This window comes from Megascapheus bottae, chromosome 8 (assembly GCF_031878675.1).
Source record: "Megascapheus bottae isolate mThoBot1 chromosome 8, mThoBot2.hap1, whole genome shotgun sequence".
NCBI classification, from domain to species: Eukaryota; Metazoa; Chordata; class Mammalia; order Rodentia; family Geomyidae; genus Megascapheus; species Megascapheus bottae.
The window spans coordinates 14409005-14425881 of NC_143516.1; the positions used below are offsets into that span (position 1 = coordinate 14409005).

General features: G+C 37.3%; 1 protein-coding gene across 1 annotated transcript in view; it reads right to left on the reverse strand.

The window, feature by feature from the left end:
* Utrn (utrophin) overlaps nt 1-16877 on the reverse strand; it is a 402939-nt gene that overhangs the window by 96325 nt on the left and 289737 nt on the right. The window contains exon 53 of the mRNA XM_090338004.1: nt 11143-11272. Within this exon, the coding sequence (XP_090194130.1) occupies nt 11143-11272 (130 nt within the window). The remainder of the gene's footprint in view (nt 1-11142; nt 11273-16877) is intronic.

A 16877-nucleotide genomic window follows, 5' to 3' on the forward strand; every position in this document is an offset into this window, starting at 1 on the left:
CAAGTTAAATACATTTGTCTCTAAATTTCCAAAGAATTCTGGATAACACTATTTATACTGATACACAGCAATAAACCCTGAAACCAGTAGACAACCACAGAACTTCAAGTTGTCTTGCTGAAACATGTGCTGTACACCCACAGAGATATGAATGATCTCCTGGCACCTGTTGAGGAAAAGAGAAACTATCCATGGTGGATGGGCTGACTGTTCTTGCATAAGTAAGAAAATAAGGAACCAGCTTCAAGTGACAGTCAGGAGGGGCTGGAAATACAGATGAGTGGCAGAGTACTTGCCTTACCACCTGCTTAGCATGTGTAAGGCTTTGGGTTGGATCCCCAGTACCACAAAACAACTAACAGCCAGGAAACAAAGCCAAGGTGCCGGGAGAAGAGTCCTAAACCACATGTACCGTGCCAATGCCCTGAGGTTGCCAAGAAAAAGAAAGAAAAAAGGACTGCTATTAAAGAAGGTAAACCTCATTTGAGACCCTATACCTTATGGATATCTATAAAAAGCTAAAAATAATACTTATATTACACACTATATATTTTATGTACGTCTATACTCTCAGGAGACATGAGATGGGAAACTTTTATGATGCTAACACCTGTGTTGGTTAATAAGTCGCTTGGGCTTAAAAAATATTTAAAACATTTGTGCTTTGCTATTATATTAAAAAAAGAATAAGAAACCCACCAATTTCAGAATAGACAGCTTAATTATGATGATTTTCCTTGCATAAAGTAAAAGCTGTTTCTGACTCAGTCATTAAATAACCCAGCATGGAGAGAGAGAGAGATGTGGCTTTGTCCTGTGATAAAACATGCCAAGGTGGCTAGGCTTCTTTTGTCTTCAGGTAATGTCAGATCTTTTGATAGAGAAGTCCTTTTGTAGTGTATTTATTATTTCATCCCCACCCAAGCAGCTTCTCCAAAGAAAAGCAAATCTCCATGCTCAATGCATCAGTTGTTTGCCAGAAAGGAAATACATCAAATCGATCACTGAAAAGTCAGAATAAAAGTACATCTAAATGCTGCAAAAGTCTAGCTCAAGACATACTCTGAGCCAAGAACAGAGCAATGTTCAAGGTAAAAACTAAAACTTTCCAGAACCTTTGTGCAAGATGTAAGAAGCAACAAGACATGAAATAGCAAGTTAGAATGATTCATGGTGGGGAAAAAAAGCAAGCAAGCAAGCAAGCAAGCAAGCAAGCAAGCAAGCAAGCAAGAAAGAAAGAAAGAAAGAAAGAAAGAAAGAAAGGGAAAACTTCAGAAAGCCTCCCCCCTCAAAATAAACATCATTACATTTTTAAAAAATAAAATCTTCATATTTGGAAACCAAAGAACAACTATTCCTCCAAAATTTCTTGTGTTCTATGGTAAATACTAAAGCTTTCAGATAAGAGTTGAGAATTCTTTGTAATATTTATTGTGTTATTTCTCTTATTTTTAATAGCATCAATTAATTTGCAACAGGGTTTCAGTATGGCAGTTATGTAACAAATCAAAGTCACTTCTGCTATATTAACTTTCTTTTTTAAAATTCTCTTCCTAACCCCATACTTTTAAGAATTTTTAGTGGGCCTGGTCATGCTATTTCCAGTGAAGTATACTTTCCTCACATTCCCTTTATCATTTTATTCAGATATATCTATAGCTTTTCCCGTAAGTAAACCCAGTTGATTAACTTAATAGAACTCAAGGAATAAAACTTGGGCTTTTATGTCTGTTTGCCCCTCCCCTTGGGTACTAGTTCTTTCCTCCTCTCTCCATAATCAAAAGATATTTCTGATTAAAATACTGGGAATCCATTCTTCCCATATTCTCTAATTATATAATTAAGATCAACCTACTCTCCCTGAACTCATTCATCAGCTGTGAAGTGGACCCTGCCCATTTTCCTCCTCATCTGCAGGACGGCTGGTGGCGAGAACTCATTAGGAGGCAGACCACAAGTGCATCTTCAAGTGCCATCAGCACAGCAGCATCCCTAATTATGTTCATCTAATAAATCATAAAGATGACAATAATAAGAGGCTACTCAGAGTAGGTCAATGTGAATATTCAGCCTGAATCTGTCAATAGGGATATGATAAAGAGAAAGAGAATATGGACCATCCATGAAGATAAGAGGCTTCTCAAGTTTGGGGAAAGAGAAGAGGTGGAAAGAAGGGGCACTCTGGATGGGAAATTCAATGAAGACGGAATTGGTTTTTGTCTTCCTGGAGTTGGTGTTGGGCTAAGGGAGACACGGGGGCCTATAATTAAGGAGACTTCTCTCCAGGATGAGGAACAGGAAAAGAGCCTGGAACAAATAACCAACGCCACCAACAAACCCACGATCCACCTTCTGGTCTTTTGTAATTGAATAATGCCTGAATTTCCTCACCACATATGATATGGTTACCCAGAGTTAGCTAAGGAGATGAATGTCAGCTCACAGGTCATGGGGGCCAGGAGGTGGCCCTGAATGGGGATGAAAAGCTGGAATGTGGAGTTTCAAGGGCCAGAAGGTTATCTGTCCCATTCTCTGCTGTGTTCCAGGATCTAGAAAGTATCTATTAGGTGAATACAAAGTTCTCTGTACAAGTTAAAAAAAATACTTAAACAATAAAAACAATCTAAAAGAAAAAAAGAGAGAGAAATGAAAAGGAAAGAAGAGAACAGTTTCCCCTTCCATTTTCTTCCCTTCTTTTTTTGTTTCTTTAGTTTTTTAAAAAATTATCTTTAAGTAGTTGTACAAAGGAGTTGCCCTTTAACAAAACACATTATGAAGGCAATCTATCTTGCTTAATAACTCCTCTTTTGCATTGTCACCCATTCCTCCCCTATCCCTCATTCTCTTAAGTTTCCTATGGGTGGGGTAGAGAAAAAGGGAAGAAGAGGAGAATGCAGTCTGGAGTCCGCCCTTCCTCTTTCAAGAACCAGGGACAAGAGCCTGAGATTCAATTTCTCCCATGCAACTGTCAGCTGGAGCCAGAAGCTAATGCAGCAGCAAGCATAGGAAGCAGGAGCTTTCTAATTGAGCTCAGCCATTTTTACTAAAGACTTTTAAGTACATTATGCTATATATATACATATTGCTAAAACAAGGGAGGACTTGAACAGGTGGGTATGCACTTTTGTTAGGATTATACTTTCTAAAACATAGTGAAATCTTTCATTTATCAGAGCTGGGGTTTCTATAAAGAAATAGCAATAACAAGATGCCTACCATACAACCCTGAAAGCGTCCAACACCCTCCTTCATGTTCACATCAGAAAGTAACATTCCAGGTGTTCATTACCATAAAATACACATATGTAACTCACTGCTACATTTTTATGAGACAACATTGATTTATAGATGGTCACAATATAAACTGGAGAAAGTAGCAGATGGTGATCAATTCATTTAAAATGCGGGTCCATCAAACTAAGCTTTGTCATCAGCATCAGAAACATTGATTTGTTTATTTAATGGGTTTTCATCACAGTGAGTAATGGAGGCAGCAACCATGTCAAGGAACATTATATGTGTATATGAAAATGTTATGGTAAATCCTTTGTACAATTTAATATGGTGCCAATAAAAAGTTTAATTTAAAAAGCATCTCATGAGAAACAGAAATACTGAAAATGTCCATTATTTTGAATAATAAAGTCTCACTGTTTTAGGAGATTTAATGGGTTTTTTTTAAATCATCTATAGACAAAGGGTTTTCAAGTTTAAAAGAAAAATTGTGTAGGTCAGGCATTGGCACCTATAATCCTAGCTACTCAGAAGGATGAGAGCTAAGGATCTCGGTTCAAAGCCAACATAGCGAAAGTAATTTGTGAGACTCTTATGTACAATTAACCAGTAAAGAACCTGCAGTGGAGCTATGTGTCAACTGTCAAAGCACTAGCTTGGAGTAAAAAAAGCTAAGGGCCCAGCTAGGTGCCAATGGGTTTATATTTGTAATCCCAGCTACTGAAGCCTGACTCGGTAGAAAAGGCCCTAGAACAATCTCAAATTAATCTGTAAAAAGCCAGAAGTTGCAGTTGTGGTTCAAGTGGCAGAATTCTAGCCTAGAGGTAAAGAAACAGTGCCCAGGCCCTCAGTTCAAACCCTAGTACGGACATTCACACACTCAAAAATATATAATTTTCAGATAGAATCCTGTTCCTATGCCATGTATTAGCAGGCAAAGATTTTTAAATTCTTTCCCTATGAATGGGCTTACTGAAGTAGTTCTTTGTGTTTTATAAAAGCTGAAAACAAGACACACTCTAATCCGAAGAACCTTCATTTGGAAAAGAACATACCATTACAGCATAGTGAAGAAATGGAAAAAGAAAGCAGCATATATGTTGATGTGCTTTTTCATGCATTACAACTTTACTAATCAGATTTGGACTCGTACAACTAATCAAACTATTCCTATACTCTGCAGGCTTCTTGAGAGCAATTATTTATACTTCTAATTTGATATGAAAATTAAAAAGATAAATCCTAACATTGCTTAACACCTCCTCCCTCAGTAGAATAAAATCAGTGAACTGGTGAGTGAAATCAAAAACAAGGCATGGCATTTCAATAAAGAAAAGGCCACAGTGAAAGGTGGGGAGTGAATTATTTACTTGATTCTTGTAAAGTCCTTCTGAATGTTTTTGCTTATCTTTAAGAAGTTGCATGAAGGAGTTACCATTCAACAAGCAGTTTATGAATACAGTGCACCTTGATCAATGGGGCCCCTTTTCTACATTCTTATCCACCCCTCCTACCCTCATTTTTCTTAATTTTTAGATTATATATTGACATTTTTTGCCATTTAACAAATCAGTTTATGTAAACAATGTACCTTGATGCATGTCATCCTTTCAACACCCTTCTCCGGGCTTCAACCCTTTATTTTTCTCAATTCGGCATTCTATTGCTTTCCCCCTTCAAGCTGCCCCTCCCCCACTTCAAGTACCCGTTTTCTGGTATTTACTTTGGGGGGGGGGCTTTGATTCACTCTTTCTAAAGAATTATACTATTGGCACCCTCCATAGAATCTATGAAACTAATTATTATGAACAAAAGCACCTGTTATCTGGCTTCTATTTTGCACATACTTTAAACCCCTCAGATTCAGTTTCCTCATCTGCTAAGTAGATGATAACAGCACTCAATGCTCAGTGTCTTTAGGAGAATGGCATGGAACGGAGACAGTGGAGGGACATGGCACAGAGGTCTATAGATTGTACTCATGCTTCTCCCTCACCTCAGCTCTTAGGGGGAACAGCTTCATCCTCCACGAAGGGAGCTCAATAAGTCTACACCTTGAGACATTACTCAAGTGACCCAAAGCCCTCTAGTAGAATGTTCTGGAACTAAGGAAAGGCTATCATATCCTCCCTAGCAGGGGGTGGTGAGATGGTCCAGGCAAAAGTAAGAAAATGAAAATTTGTCATGAGGCAGAGGAGGAAAATGTGGAGGAAAGATTCCTGGGTGGCATTCTGGTTGTGGCAGCCAACCGTACCCCTTCCTGCTCTTGGCTCCATGATAGCATGAGTGAATTCCCCCGCACCCATTTCTGTAGAATCATAGAGTCTGACATTAAGGATTAATGAGGTTCTCATTAATAAAGCTGCTATTAGGAAAAAAGACAAATAAAAAAAACCCTCAAGGAGAAACACCTGTTAGTTTTACCAGCCTAATTATTTCTGTGGGGTAATGTGCCATTTGGCCTCATTTTATTAGACATAAGAAAATAATGTAAGTTGAAGTCTCACTGAGAACTGTATAAAAACTATTTGATAATTTCACATCTTTACTCAATGACTACAGAAATCTGATTTTCACAGCTTTGCTAATACTTGCATAAAATAAATGAACATAGTACACCAAAAGGCCATTTATAGCTTCTTTGATATGCCATAAAATAATATATTAGACATCAAAGTTATAAGAAAATTGAAATACCAAATATTGTGAATATCTATCTGGCTTTCTAAAATACTATAAAACATTTAAGATTAAAAGAATGTGAGTCCCTGGTACCTATTTTCTTTTTCTATGACTGCTCATGAGATATACTTAAATGAAACTAAATTGTCTATGCCAGAAACAGAAATGATGTTCAGATATGAATGAAATAATTTTAGTAACAGAAATACTTTAACTGGAATAATTTTTTTCCAGTCCTGGGGCTTGAACTCGGGGCCTGGGCACTATCCCTGGGTTTCTCAAGGCTAGGGCTCTACCACTTGAGTCACAGCACCACTTCCAGCTTTATCAGTGTATGTGGTAATAAGGATTCGAACCCAGGGCTTTGTATATGCTAGGTAAGCACTCTATCACTGGGCCATGCTCTCAGCACCTGGAATAATTTTTAAAAGTAAACTTCTGATGTAATATCCACATATTAAGTATACCATGCTCCTTTTGTTCCTTTGGTCTTGACTTATCTCACTCAACATGATTCACTCTAGATTCATCCACTTCCCAGTGAATGCCATTATTTTATCTTGTCTGTTGGCTATGTAGAATTCTATTATATATATATATATATATATGTTTCCATTTCTTGGCAATTATGAATAGTGCAGAGATCCAAATAGTACAAGAGCGATGAATCAATATTTGGGTACCCAAGACTATGGACATGGTATTGGAGATATAAACATAACTATATAGACATAAAAATCTATGATGTGATATATACTCTATAAACATAATATGTTATATAGATTGATATGTATCTATGACATACAAACCCTCAGCTTAATTTTAATTATGTTCTAAAATCTAAGTGCCAGTGACTGTAAACGGAGAATCCCTTCTTGAATACTTGTTTGTTAAACATGACATTTGAAATATGATGTAAAAATCAATAATAAAATCTTTTTTAAAGAAGTAATGATGAAATAAATGAACAACACACTGTAATCTTCTTTTCTGTTTTATCTTTGTCTTCTTTTTCCCCTCCCCTCTTTCTCTTTCTTTATTTTTCATGGTGCTTGGGATTGAACCCAGAGCCTTGTACATGCCAGACCTGTACTTGACTACTGAGTTCCATTTGAATACCAAACTTTTCATTATATAACAAATAATATGTTTCTTCTATTGTTCTACCTTTTTAGTACAAACTAGGCTTTTACAATCAAATAAAAACAATTTGACAACCTAGATACATAAGTATGTTGCTAAATGAAAGGACCTCTAGGATATAGAAACAAAAGCCATATAATGAGTGATTGTTGTCTTTAATGTACTATGTTATCTCTCATCTCTTTTGCTGTCCCTTGTTTATCTCATATTGTTACAGTATTTCACTTTGTTATCTGATATATTGGATATATGCATATTTGGTCATTTGAAATTGGATAGGGAAGGGGGGAAAACAAGACGAGGGGTGGGGGTGGGGGAGAGGGAAATGGGGACCAAGACATGAGAAAGGGTATCAATGTTTGTGAAGTTATGCACCTTCTATCTGGTAAATATAATGTAACCCTTCTATTAATTGCAATAAAAATATATGAAAAAAAGAAGCACTAAAAAATTTGACTTTATTAACAGGAAATAGTATCGATATAGATAGATATGATGATACTAACTTCATGACATGAAGTGCTGTTCAAACAAGGAGTCTATTAAACAAGCTGTGTGCTTTTAAATTTCCTACAATTTTATTCAGATAAATTTTAGTTCAGTTAAAAATCCCTATTTGCCTAATTTCTATGCATGCTAGAACAATTTACTCTGGAAGCTGAGTTATCCAGGCAACTACATATCACCCCACTTAGTCCTGCTTTTTATGGCTGTCATTTTAGAAGGTAATTTATTTTAAAATATGGTATAAATTCTTGTGTCTCTTTTAAAAGATTTATATTCCACCTTCAAATATAGACCATAATTCAAAACTGCAGCTTTGCACTGCAAAAAGCTGCAAAGACTACAGTGATTTGTTTTATTTTAGAATGTTCATCCATCCTTCATCTACCCTCTCCATTGTTTGCTTTCTCCTCCTTGCTATTAGATTATAGAGTCACTTCTCAATGTCACCCTTTTCTGTCTTCCCACTTCCATTCTGCTCATTATTCATCATTCACTGGGTATCAAGTTCAAACAACTACAGCACTATCCAAACCTTGAGTACTGAATGTCTTGCCTGTGACTTGAGTAATATCCTTTATTGCTGGACACTCAGAGCATTTCTCATATTCAGACAACACAAGGGAGTCATTATAAAGCCAGGCCAGGGAAAGGTTGTGATGTAGATACCCTTAACCCAGCCAGGGAGCTACCGGACTGACAGGGAATCCAGGCAGAGCTCAGAAAGGCCAAGTGTCCAGGACGACAAAGGTCTTGAGTAGAGTTGAGCAGGTAGGTCATGAGAGTTGACAAATGGAATGATTGGAAATCAGGAACTAATTGAAAGTAGGAAAGAGGGATCAATATGCAGGAAAACTAGAATACATAATAGAATAGGAACACAGCAGATCATTACTGTGGGATGTGATGAGGAGCTTGGTGTTCAGTGGACATGTGAAAAGCACAAGATGGGGACAGACAGACATGTCATGACCAGTTCTCTGCAGCCTCTGTGACTGCAGGAGTCAAGATGCTTCCCATTCCAGAACCTACTAGAACAAATACCAATTCTGTGCTTTATAGGCATCATGCTAGGGTTTCTATTAGGGGAGGGCTATAATTAATAGAGTATTGAAAGAGGACTTATCAAAAGAGGGTGAAGACTTGAGGTGGGTCATATTAATTTGCAAATATTCACAAACTGCTCATCATACTATAAGATAACTGCTAACAGGAAAATGAAAAGAAGGAAAGGAAGGAACTGAGAATAGTGCATTAGGGAGAAAAACAATGAACTTAGAACCATCTTGGTACCCTAGGGCATAGTCTATGGAACATATTAAAAATGTTTAATAACTAGAATTCAACAAATATAATACAATTTCTGACAGCTCCCCTTGCATCCAACAGTGAATACTTCACTATGGCACAGGATAACTCATGTTCAAATGCTCTCTATTTCAGATCGCACCTATACATAAGTCATGGTAAACAAGGAAAGGACAAAAGCTATTATAGGTAATTTTCTTCCATTTATTTTGAACAGCAGGTAAAAATCAAGCACTATCACAGAAAATAACAGCAAGCAAGGCAAGGATAGGAAAATTACCAATCATAAAACAAAGTAAACTAAAAAAATTCATAAAGCTAAATTGATATAACTTTTGGTATTTGAAAATGGGACTCAGAATATCCTGAAAGTAGCAGGTATCTACTATAAGGTATCTCTGTCAAGTCCTGGGGACACAAGGAAAATAGATTCAAGGAACACTATACTAAGTAAAACTTCTTCTTCCAAATTAACAAAACAAACCAATGGAAACTCCATGAAACTGGAATGGCACCTTCTCTCTTACTGTCTGAAGTTGGAATATTCTATTTGCTTTTTCAGGTTCTCTCAATCCAATGGACACCGCAGACACACACTCCTTATCCTCATCCTCCATCCAACATACACATTCCTCATCCTCATCCCCATCCTCCATCCAGGAAAGCCCCTCCCCCAACAGCTCCTTTCCCCACACCTAAACTCCTTTTTTGACCCTCCTGACCCCATGGTGAACAGCACTGGTACACGCGCGCACACACACACACACACACCCCCCACACACACACGCAATGAAATGTAAATGCTATGAACTATTATATTATGTTATTTTGGGAATAATGACAAGAAAATAGTGCATGTTTAATATAGATGCAATTATTTTTTCCCAAATCAATTCATTCCATAGTTAATAAGAAGGCAGCAGGTAAACTGTCCTCAGAGGAATCAGTCTTCTGAGACCCCAAACAAAAACAGAAACAAACAAACAAAAAATTCAGAGTGATTTGCAGACTAGGGTTTGATGAGAAGGAGAAGCTTCCACTATTACTGAGAGTGTGCAAAACATGAGTAGAAATAAAAATTAGGCTCAGCATGTACGTGTGCATTGCGCATACACGCACACACAACTCACTTGATTGGAAAGTCAAGGAAATTCTAGCCTCCATAAAGAAGGCTCAGCAGAACAGGGGTGACCATTCTCCTACCGGTACTTGCCTTGCAAGTACTAAATACTCAGGATTTAGACTACTGGGACCTGCAGGTGCTCTTTCAGGTTCTCTTTTGCTCAGTGAAGTGAATGATGGGAAAAAATACCCTGAACGGTATGCCGGTAATTTTTAAAAATGCATTAGAATGGTTTTATGGCCAATGGTGTACAACTATTAGACAGTTATCTATTGGCCCCAAAACACATTATGAATTTTCTCTTGAATTTACTATGTGACACATTGTTCTTTGCTAATTAGATAGTTCCTGTTCCAATTGTAAGCCCAAATACATAGATGTTGTAATTTGTTATTTTTTAAATGAAATGCTGTTGCCTGTTGCTAAAAGAAAGGCATTTTACTGTTTCATGTTGACATATCTGAAAAAAACTTATTTTATAGATATAGATATTTTGGGTATTTGCTATCGTATTTTTAGTAACTTTCTTCTCTTGCAATTAGATGTAAAGCAACTTGTTTTAATACAAGAAATACGTATTTTTTTTACTTCACAGAAAAGTCATGTTTGTAGTTATGCCATGCGTTTCATTACTCCATATTTTCATTGGCATATATTCGTTGTACCAAAAAGGTTTCACTCTGATCCTCATTCACAAGGAATCCATTTTGTTAAACTCATATTATGTTAAGTCTTTTAGACATCCAATTTTTCTTTTAAGATAGAGATTCTGGGCCAGGTGTTTGGTCTACTTGTAAAGTGCTTGCCTAGCATGCACAAAGACCCACGTTCAATTTCTAGGTACCACATATACAGAAAAACACTGGAAGTGGTGCTGTGGCTCAAGTGGTAACGTTACTTGCCTTGAGAAATCCCAAGGACGGTGCTCAGGCCCTGAGTCCAAGCCACAGGACTGGTAAAAATAAAATTAGTCCTTCATTTAAGAATTCATACATTGATTAACTTAATGACAATTTTTCTTAGAAGAAAAGATTTAAATATTAGACCTTGAAGAATAGGACATTTCCTGCTTCAAGTTTTGTTGTTGCTGGTGTTTTTTAAATATGTTATTTTTACTTAATATGATATCTGAAAGAAATCAGTCTCACCTGATTTTGATTGTACATTCCTCCTTGGCTCTTCAGGGGCCTCAATTGGCTGGTCAGCCAGGAAAACTCGAGCTTGGTCTACAGCATTCAGGATAGAATATTCTTTTTCCTTTAACTCCCGCCGCAATGCCTTTGCAAAAAGAAGCAGAAGGTACATTTGTAAGTTCATATGCTCAGCAAATAATGGAACATCTCCAATCAGACCAGTTCTGATTATACCTGTTCAAGGAATAACTAAGCACCAACATTTAATTAGGAAAATGTCAGTTTTACAGATGTAAATAGTAAGAAACGTGAGTAAATGCAAAATAGATAATTCCGGTAAAACTTAAAGATACAAACATAAAAGGAAGGAAGAGAGGGAGGAAGGGAGGGAGTGAGGGAGGGGGGAGGGAAAGGGGAGGGAGGGAAGGAGGGAGGGTGGGAGAACAGGAAGATAGGAAAGAAGGAAAACAAGAGAAAGAAGGAGGGAGGAAAGAAGGAAAGAAGAGGGGAGAGAAGGCGTGAGAGAAGGAAGGAAGGAAGGAAGGAAGGAAGGAAGGAAGGAAGGAAGGAAGGAAGGAAGGAAGGGAGGGAGGGAGGGAGGGAGGGAGGGAGGGAGGGAGGGAGGGAGGGAGGGAGGGAGGGGAGGGAGAGACTGTTTATGATATTCCCTAATGGAAATTTTCCCAGTGTATATGAGCTCATACAAAAATGTATTGTCAGAGGGTCCACTATCAGATTGCTAAAATGCAATAGCCTATCTCACCATACTATATTTTTTTCTTGTAAGACTAACAAAAGAAAAAAAAATTGTATCCAAGAGTGTTGAAGAAGATAATTTCCCAAATAGGCCTATCCTCAGGAGTGTTTTCCATTCTTTAGAATAAATTAAGAAAAAAATTAAGAGACAGAAACAAATTAAAGTACATGAAATCAAAACTAAACCAAAGTGAACACATAAAAGAAAGTCTCCAATTATCTTGAAATACGTTCCATCTCTCATGCTGAGGCAATTACTGTTTTTCCCTAGTGCGGTTTTTCATGCAAATCTATGATTCTTAGAACAGCTTTTCTTTAGCACATTTGTTCTTTTAAGTGGGACTAAACTTTCACCCCAGACTAACTGCCTGGGGTTTTAAAACAACAAGACTTACTCAGAGACTAACCACAAGATGGGAATAAATGACAATTTCTCATGTTTTATTTTAATGCTACAACTAAATAAAAAGTGCAGACACCTATCTTCTTAAATCATTCATGCCCATAGCCTTTTGATTCTAATATTTTGCTTTTATCTCAAGTCCCTAGCAATTCATCATGAAAACTCAAGTTTTCCCCCTCCAAAATACTGTTTTGTGTCATTTTAGAATCAATAAAATCTTGCCTTCTGAACTTTATTTTTCAATAGTGCCAACTGTGTTAGGATGGCAGGTTACTTTCAGGGTAAATCCTCATCTTCTACAGTCAATAAAAACAAAAACAAAAGCAAACAAACAAAAAAGAATCTAGATTACCGTAAGACCCACTTATATAAGGATTCAGCGCTAAACACTTAAAAACAAAATACTAATGAAGCTAAACAAGATAGTCAAAGGTATAAGAGATTGAGAAAAGCAGGCCAAAAATAAGAAGTACTATGAACAGTATATGAATTTTAAGCTATATATAATTATTACTTTGATACAAATTTTAAAAAATAATTCTAATCCAGTGATACATATAATAAGGATATATATATATATATATATGGATCTAGGATAAAATACAATACCCCTTTGATCCATAGTCCCACTAATTAGTCCTTCAGAGCACTTACAATACCAGTTTTGTAAGCAAGTTAATAAGTTCCCCAAATCAATTATGAAGGAGCAATGAGTAGCCATATTATTGGAAAAAAAAGAGACAAATACTCTTACTGAAGAAATGCATCTTAGGAAGAAGTATGCCTAGTCAGGAAATTGAAAAGATTTTTCTTCTTTATATTCAAATTTTCTTGAAAACAAAAATGAAACAATAAAAATGAGAAATTGCCTAATCCAGAAAAAATATATACGTAGACACAGACACACAGACACACAGACACACACACACACACACACACACACACACACGGACAAGTCTTGAGACAATTTGTTTAACTGAGATTATTGTGTTCAAGGAAGAGGCTCTAGTATTTACTCGCAAAATGATCTAGAAATATAAAACAATAAAAATTTAATGTTGCTTAAAAATACAAAATAAGCCAGGCACTGGTGGCTCACACCTGTAATCCTAGGGATGGGAGGATTTTGGTTCAAAGCCAATCGGTGAGACTCAGCTCCAATTAACCACCAGAAAACCGTAAGTGTCACTATGGCTCAAGGGGCAAGGTGGTATAGCCTTGAGCTGAAGAGCTCAGGGACAGCACCCAGGCCTAAAGTTCAAGCTCCATGACCAACCCCATCCCACCCCACCCCAAAAAAAACACAAAATAAAAAACCAAGTTGGGAGCGTGTGGCTCATGCCTCTAATGACAGCTACTCAAGTGGCTCAGACCTGTAGATTTAAAGTTCAAAACTGTCAGAAAGTCTATAAGGCTCTGAAAGTAAAAATATGCCTCAAGTGGTAGAGAACAGCCTTGAATGAAAAAGTCAATCAAGAGTGCGAGGCCCAGAGTTCACATAGTTCAAGGCCAACAAGTTTAACAACAACAAAAACCCTCAAATTCAAAAGTTACTTAAGAGAAGATTGTCAGGGCAGGCAGGAGGGGAAGGGGGGTAGCTACAATTCCAAGCCAGTTGGGAACCTGCATCCTAGCTACAGAGAGGAGTATAAGATTGTAGTTCAAGCAGTCCTGAACACAGTAACAGAACCAAGACATATGGAGGCCTGGTATATAAGTGGCAGAGTAAATGCCTAGAAAGGATGAGCAGCAACTTAAAAAACAAAACAAAAAAAACACAGTTCGGTGTCCTGCAAAATTATTTTTAACTTATAATGGTTAAAATCTGATCCTAACGAAACTTGAATGTAAGGAGTAAATATGAAAAGCAATAGACTCTCATGTAGGAATGAGGGGGCTGTGCTGAAGTAGATGTTCTGAACAGGTAACACTAGTATCAACATAGACTGCCCAAGAGGCTCCATCTTTACAGGGACTCATCTGATGGGGGAACAGTCCACCCACAGCATTTAAGCCCCAAAGAGGAACCAGATAACATTCACAAGTAAACAACAGGGATTCAAAGAAAAAGCTGGGAGTCTGAGAAAGAAGAGCATTCAGCCGTTGGTCCTCTGGAAATGAAAGATGCTTACAAGGCATGGATTTCACAGATGAATTCAGACCTTATGAGGGAGAATGGAGACCGCAACTTAAGCATATCATATCCCTGATGGTATGTTCTGGACCATTAACAGTCTCCAAACTGTGCACTGGAAAGGCCTGTGGGAGGGAAGAGGGCAGAGGGGAGATTTGTCTTGGAGGAAATTTTAAGATTTCAAAAAATCCAAGTAGAAATGTTAAATGAGGATAGTTACACTTCTCCTCCAGTGATTGGAATTCTTAGGGCACAGCACAAATGCTATCACAATATAAGGATTTCTTTGGCTCAATGTTTGCTGTGCCCAGAAAGCTCTCTTCCAAGATGTCCACAGAACAGATTCCTTCTTCCCCTCCAAGGCCTTCTGGATGACGTTCATCTACTCGATCACTGTAATGAAACATTTCATCTTTTCTGCCCCCTACATTTCCTATCTACATGCTTATCTATGTAACTTTAGATTTTCTAGACCTACCCCCCAACCTATGTGCAAGGTAAGTATGGGAATATATCTATTGCTTGACCTCTATTTCTCTCAGATATAATGGAAGCTCCAGGGACTTTCTCTGCAGTAAACAAAGCACACAGTTCACCCTAAAAGAACCTCTTGGGGATATGGTACCTAAATGAAGAAGTCTTACCCAGAAAGAAGAAGTCTTCAACTAACCAATAGCAAGAGTAGCAAGGAAAGGAAGGGAGCTCACTGTGAGAAAACTTAGGATACATATTGTTCTTAATTTTTAATACATTTTATTACTATTATTTGTTTATAACAAAGAATTAACCCAGGGCTTCATGCGTGCCAGGCAAGCACTCTACCACTAAGCCATGTTTCCAGCCTCCGGGTATAGTTGTAAGATGCAGGCTGAGATTAGATCAGAATGACCATGGGACCATGAGATGGCTGGGCTTGTACACCTGACATTTCACCAATAGTGAGTGATTGGAAACACTGAAAAACTCAACAGTTGGGTTGGGAATGACTACCAGATTTACCTTTGTTTTTATAGTACAAGTAACATCACCCTCAGGTATCCTAGCTGAATACACAAACAGAAGCAAATCTAAGTCTGAGGACACCCCACAGGACTAGTTTTCCTACTGACCACATTCAAATCTGACATTTCATTAAAAAAAAAGTAAGTCCTTTGCACAGGATGCTTGCTGAGGAATGTCTCCTGAGCCCTGTTGGTAAAGCAAACAGAGGGAAGGATGGGCAAGCATGGGTAGGCAGCAATCACCCCGAGGAACACAAATGCTGGCGGCTCTGACTCTGCCAACTCACTACCTCCTTTACTAAAGAAAAGCCCATTTAATAGTTAATATCCATCCCTAATTCTAGTTTGCAAATTTAATCTCATTATTCAATTTGTCTTATTTCAATTATATTTAATTGTCAGTAATGGACTGAACTTTTAAAAAGCATTACACCCAAAATCCTTTCACTTTTCCTTTCCTTTTCCTGTCAACTAGACATGAAAGAATACCTACCTACTTATCACTAATGATAAGGTAATTAGAGGCCAATGAGTTATGCTGTATACAAACTGGCATCCTGTTTTAAGTTCTAATATCATGTGACTTAGGTTCAGGGCATCCTGGGCAGACAAGGGGATCTAATTAGAACTTCTCATCTTTAGTGATTTTTTCTATTTTCATTTAAAAGCAATTTGTGGTTAAACAATAACATGCCCTTATGCCTTGTGTGTGAAAGCTGAAATGATGCAGCCATATTGGCAAAGAGTTTGACAGCTCCTCCACCTGTCAAACAAGGTTACCACAGGACCTAGCAATTCCACTCAGGTACATACAGACTAGAACTAAAACCATATGTTCACATAAAACATAGGTATACATAAAAATATGCCCATGAATGTTCACAGTAGCATTATATGTAAGAGAAAAACATGCACTGACTGGTCAAGGGATATACCAACTGTGATATGTTCACATAATAGAATCTCAACCATGAAAATAACTGGAATATTTACACATGCTAGGATATGGATAAATCTAAACAACATGTTCAAGGACAGCAGAATGACTGTATGGCTCCTTTGCCATGTCCAGTTCAAACCAGGCAAGTCTGTAGAGACAGAAAGTAGGTACACGGTTGCTTAGGACTGGGAGTTAGGAACAGAATAGAAATGGGGTGTTCAAAAATGTTTTAAAACTAGATAGTTACATAATTCTGTTAATATTCTAAAAACCACCTACCTATATGATTTAAAGGAAGTGTTTTGCTATGTACATAATTTAAAATACTTAATATTTGATAATATAACATCAAATATTCAATAATAGATAATAATTATCAATAATTAATCATACTGAACTTGCAATTATGCTATGTTTTAAAAAATCCTTCAGGTAATTTGGGTCTATTTTTTGGTCTCTCATTCTTTGCACTTTTGGAAGCAGTAGTTCATCTCCTATGTTGGGTATACTTGGCTG